The 6,090-nt window shown below is 43.2% G+C and overlaps 1 protein-coding gene across 3 annotated transcripts in view; it reads left to right on the top strand.

Annotated features, from left to right (window-relative positions):
• Positions 1–336: 336 nt before the first annotated feature.
• The window catches only part of LOC144112640 (26S proteasome non-ATPase regulatory subunit 4-like), a 54,428-nt gene continuing 48,674 nt past the window's right edge, over positions 337–6,090 (top strand). Inside the window, exon 1 of one of the 3 annotated variants that reach the window (XM_077645446.1) lies at positions 337–413. In XM_077645446.1, coding sequence (XP_077501572.1) covers positions 352–413 — 62 coding nt within the window. In that variant the 5' untranslated portion in view covers positions 337–351. Of the gene's footprint in view, positions 414–1,185; positions 1,248–6,090 lie in introns of those variants that run through there. The other 2 variants (XM_077645451.1, XM_077645447.1) reach the window with 2 other exon arrangements.

The raw sequence follows: 6,090 nt of genomic DNA, 5'->3' as shown, positions 1-6,090 counted from the left end.
AGAATAAAATCACGTGCTTTGTTTGCATCATAGGCGCTTCTTAAAACGGGAAACGAAGCGACCGATCAGGGCACGAGAGGATTTGTTCTCATCAGTGTACGTAATAACGTGAGAAAAATTCATGGACCCCAATGGCCGCTCATTTTCACCCTGTTCATTGCCTGCACAGCTTTTTCATATTCATGTCGTGTAAATACATGGAGAAAATTTGGTCCCTAGGGAAACTGATCATACTTCAATTTTTACTATCGGGGACAAAAGTGGTATACTCCACGTAGCGGAAGCCAGAACAACGGAAAACTGCATCGTAACGCCATATAAAGCACGAAACGTTGAAACGAGTCTAGCAACATGCCTGCAGATAATAAAGAGCTCCCATTGGCTGTCTCGATCCCAGATGCCGCCTGTAGATGGTGAGTTACGATGCAGTTTTCCATTCTGCGGCTCACGCTGTGTGGAGTATACCACTTTTGTCCCCAATGGTACATATCAAAGTAAAGAGCCACAGTTAATTGCAGTGCCACACTTTTTTTCACGCGCATACAACAAATTTCTCAGATACTTACTATAGTGACCTCTGTGTGAGTTAGCTCCTTGGGTCGAAGCCTATCGTCTGTGTGCACCGGGCGTTCACAGCAAGTCTCCGCATACTGAAGAGGGAGTGGCATTATGTGCATGCGCGTCTGTGGCTTCAAAGGAGAGTTCAAAACTGCTTACCTCTATACATGACGACGATAATTCGGCCTTTTATATCCCTGTAACAGCGAGCGAACCAGGGGCTGTCGGTGTCGAGAAAACTGATGCTTCACACACACACACCGCCATGTCGACAGGGCGAAATGGCAGCCCCCACCATTTGTATGCTGCGTGGACAAGGAATGACCAGCCGTTGCTTCTGTGCATATTGCCGGCTTGAGCGAAGCGTTCAATGCAGCATGTTGCTGCCAAGGACAATGATGTCCAGTCTCTTGTCACACAAGCGTGCGCGAAGGGGTGAGCGGGGGAGGTCGACGCGTCACACACTGCCATGTTGGCTGGTGGACTGAGCGAGCTTTTCTAAAAAAGCTAAGTACCAAAAATGTTTGTTGCGCCACTGACACACACTATTGGACAGCACTCACTTCCGGTTGGGAACTGGTTCTGTTCCACCATGTTCTTCCTAAGTCGTCCGGCGGCATAGTTCAACGGCGCTTCCACGTTATGTTTCTTGCTCGTATAGTTGTGCTGCCAACGGACATTCAGCGGAGGTGACTTTTTTATATTTGTTGCTGCTTATACTTGTCTCTGCATACATGCCCTTGCAGTCTGTGTAACCCTTTTTAAGAGCACTTAAGCAGCTGCAATGCCGTGCAAGTAAAAGGACGCCTCGCCATAGTTGTTAGGGTCTACAGTTAATGCTTACAGGTGAGCAGAGCCAGGCGAGCATGAGCACTTTACCCAAAAACCATGGGCTGCTCGCTAAGTTGTTTTTATTTAGTTCAGCGCAGCTTTGGTGTGCACTCCTCAAGTGCTCTAAATAAGGGTGATGCAGATTGTACAGTAACTGCCTTTGTAGTTTGTCAAACATTAGTTCCTTTCCAGTAAATGAGGTATATGTGTGGCTACCACAGCACTGCCTCAAATGAAGCTAACTGCAACGTCTCAACGGTATCTCATGATAGTAGATCTTTGTTTTTCTGTGAATTGCCATGCTACCCTCAAAATTGTTGAAACAGTCCAATGCTGCAGAGCACAGTGACGCATCCAATGCACCTTTATTTCTCTGAATTGAACTGTAAGTCAGCACTATGCATATGTAAGGCCCCTCATTTTTGGTTTTTTTTTTTTTCAGAATTCTGGTAAGTGGGGGGGGAGGGGACCTAAAAGTCAGACACTATTTAATGAGTTCCACAATTCAGCTTCCTCTTTCAGAATATGTTTTCATCAAAAATGATCGATTTTTAGTGGACTTTTTGGGCGGCACAAAAATTCCTCTTATTTTTATGCCCATTATTTCCATAAATAATCTATAAATGACACACTTGAACCATGAAACTGTTTACCAAATGAGATATTTGTTCTTTTCAGTGCAATTATTTCGCTTTGTTCATTACAGACTTGTACAGAACTTCAGCGTCTTGGCCTTTTGTACATTAAGACAGTTGCTGTGACATTGAATGAATGCAGAAACATTCACAACATCGCAGCAACTATTTTAAGTGCACAAAAAGCATAAGGCAGGACACCGTCAGTGTGGGCAGCACTTGATATAATGATGCTTTCAAGGCATCCCGTTAGTATTGGTGTCGGCTTTTATAAAACCTTCTTTATGAACATAGATCAGTTCATGCCATTGATAAAAGGGTTTAAAATTAGAACCTACAAGCAGCACCTCTCTAAAAAAACTGCTAGGTGCTCACCAGTTCCCACATCATGCTTTCAGGTTTGTGCACTGGCAAACCACATTTTCTTGAAGCTGCATTTCCAGGAAGGAATTGGGTTTAATCCAAATTTGAAGAAATACGCTCGGGGTGCAAGAATCAGGTGAAACTGGATTTTGCCCGGACACAAATTCCAATGTATGTGCTGTCCGTGTCCCTGCCTCTGTCCCATTCTTTGTACTGCAGCTATCATTCAGTCATGTCATGTGGCCCAACAATAAACTACAGTGAAAACAAACAGGCTAAATAAAGCAAACATAATTCTAAATTCTAAATAAAAATGACATCCACTTGGAGCTAGTGGTCTCTCTATTCAGGTGGTCGATATTCAAGCCCAAGGTGCTCAAAAATTGATTCTTCTGTTGGAGTGGGAAGCCTGTTTCTGCACCCCATTTTTTCTTCACCCTGAAAAAGCAAATGTTTGCAGCAAAAGCTATTGAGACCCATGTAAAGTATTTGTGAACTAGCCTTTCTTACAAACTGCTCTTTCTCTTCGATCATGCAAGTCAGTGATTAATCCATTCTTTTGATATACACATCAAACAGGATAGAATAAAGAGCTTACTACAGTGAACAAAAGCATAGGCACAGAGAAATTACAATATCACATTATGACCATTCAGTTCCATCTGTCTGTGCATTATGACGAGGTGTTGCCTCACAAAGGACACATCCACCTAGCTGCTTGCATAACCACAGTAATAAAATTATTTGCTGCAAGTGGCTCAGCAAAGCTGCATTACAGAGAAATTACACAAAAATTGAATATAACAACATACGAAGCCATAATGATTAGTCTGCGTCATTTTTGGAGTGTGTGACTGACATCCATCGTCAGCTTCAAACGCAGGTTGCCGCCAGCCTAAAATAGAATCTACTAGACTAACTATGCTTGGACCAGTCAAGCACCTCACTGTGGCACTTTCAGAGCACCGACACATTTACTTTTATGAAAAAATGAAAAATATTACGGGACACGTGTTCTCGGAAATAAATTTATTCTAGCTCTATTGCATGACCCAGTTGCATGGTATATTGTTATCAGCGGATAGAGAATACACATCCCATCGCACATGGGTTTGAAGAACAGACGCCTCATGTCGTCTTATGTGGCATGAATTCTAGTAAATCGCATCCTGTATTCTACAAAGCTGTTGCCATAATCTTTCCAGTTGATATTTGTACATCAGCACATTGCATGGGCTCTTCTTTGGACTCCAGATCGTGGTGGTGGCCCCATGTTTTGTCATCCATAACATTTCTAGAATAGAAGCTCCCTGAATTTTTTGTAAGCATGACTGAATTCTATTGACTACTCAGCTGGCGACATGCTTTGTTATCAGGTGACATCGCCAGTGGGAACTCACCTTTGACACCATCAAATATCATGAATGGTTCTAAAGATCATGCTTCCGGAAATGCCTAATTCTTAAGCCATAACACTGACAATCTTCTAAATTAATGGCCTCCAGAATAATCTGAAGACCTTCATTTGATTCTCTACCATGCTTAAACTGCCGGACCTAGCACTATACTTGATGGTATTAAGGTGCATCACGTCCAGGTAAAGCAATCATCGTTTTATAGATTTGTATAGGTTTCTTTTCCTTTCTGAAAAATTTAATCTGGAAACGATGTTCGAAATTTCTTGCTTTCCTTTGAAAACCACATTTTATCAAAACTTCCATACCGTTACTTCTTGCGCTTTAATCTGAATGGATGGCTACTACATGTACATGTCCGGACTTGTCTTAATCTGCACAGCCAGCTCGGCTCCCAAACACTGACCTAACATTCTGGGGTAGACAACTTACGGAAGTCCCCTCATATATATATATATCAAGTAACACTGTGAAAGTGATTGTTTTGCCTTACTAAAAATATTTTACATTACCATGCTCGCAAATGTGCCTCAGCTGTTTTATGGTATCTGTGTAAACTGTCTTGACTGGTTGCTTGTATGTTCTTGGTCATTCCAATGCACCTAGCTGCATCAGTTGGTTTCAGTATATTTGTGGGTGTCTTTCACCAATTTAGTTGCCTGGCCTTGATTACTCCTGTGCAGTCAGTACAGGTATTTTCACATGCTCAGACAGTATTTGCATCATTTAATTATTGGATTTTTGTAGCCATTTCTCAGGATATCAATTTAGGTTTTTTGTACATATTTAAATAGTTCTTGGCTGGTTGTCGTTTCATCTTTTTCCAAATATTCCTACTTGTTTCATTCTAAACTTTTAAAATGCTGAAACAATATTTTAAAATCATGTCTCTGCTCATTTTCACACTGCCAATCACCCCATTCATCCTAGTCATGAAACGTTGTAGTTGTCATTTCATCTTTTCATTAATGGACCCCAAATCAAATTTTACGTGTTAGTTTTTCTGCTTCACCTCATACAGACATGGCCATTTTTCATGTGGCTAAATTATCTGCCATACGGTATGTAGCGATCGAGCTCCACACTAATGTGGAGCAGCGAACCGGAAGGGGTGAAAGGGTGGAGGTGACGCACCGCGCCAGGTGCAGCTGGCACCTAGGAGTGCCAATGATGAGACAGGCACCATATTTAAGACAATGCAGATGAAGGAAGAGCATTTTCAGGCAGAAATTGACTCTGACCTGATGGCTAAGAAGTCTGCTCAGAGTGCAAGGATCAGGTGAAGCTGGGCTCTCTGTTAGCCACTAGCTGAAAGCTGTAAATAGAGCAATAAAGTTTTTCCATTCCATTCCACAGGAGTTCCGCCGCTGCGAAGCGCCGGGCCTTTCTTTAAAATCCAACTTTCGATATTGTTTTCTCTTTCCTCTTTCTCTCCCTCCTACATCCCTTCCTTTACGGCGCGGTTCGGGTGTCCACCGAGATATGTGAGACGGTTACTGTGCCATTTCCTTTCCTCAAAACCCAAACAAAACAAGTGAGCCAACGGCGTTCATAGAGTTCATTGGCGTTGACAACTTTGCAAAGACCGTTCATTTTCAGGAAAGGAAAAGCGCATAACCGGCTCCGTCAGACCTCAATCTCGCTTTCGCTTGTCATATCCTGGATTAGCTGGGCTAATCCACATTACTATTTTTTCGACAACGTGGGGATCTTTAACGTGCACTGACATCGCACAACACACGGGCGCCTTTGAGTTTCGCCTCCATCAAAACGCGGCCGCCGTGGCCGGGTTCAAACCCAGGAAATCCGGCCGCTCCGGCTCAGTATCCGATCGCTCTAACCACTGACCCACTCAGCCACGGCAGCGGGCGCGTATGCAGTGCGATGTGTTGAGACGCGCGCTGTGTGCACAGTGGCATATGAATACATTTTGTTAGCCCACTGGCAGCCTTTACACGCTGCGAGGAAAATAATCTGTCATATCTGACGTTTCATCCCGTTGTAGCGTGGCTAAAACACAAATATGTAATGACTAACGCGTTAAGCTATTTTTCAAACGCACGTGAAACCAATTTCCGTGCATACACAGAACAGCCAGCTTGCCTACGCTCGCATCTTATAACCACGACAAAACACAATTTCTGCGATCAGGACACGTTCACACGCAGCACAAACTGATCTTACGATGATGTGCAATGTGCGATGTCGCAGCTCATATTAATGAGTGAAAAAACGATGCACGCACGCACGGCGGTTGTTAAAAAAGCGAGGGAGAAAATTGGAACGGA

This window comes from Amblyomma americanum, chromosome 1, assembly GCF_052857255.1.
Source record: "Amblyomma americanum isolate KBUSLIRL-KWMA chromosome 1, ASM5285725v1, whole genome shotgun sequence".
Classification (NCBI taxonomy): Eukaryota; Metazoa; Arthropoda; class Arachnida; order Ixodida; family Ixodidae; genus Amblyomma; species Amblyomma americanum.
Note: the sequence above shows the minus strand (reverse complement) of the source record. Positions and strands in the feature narration are given on the sequence as shown.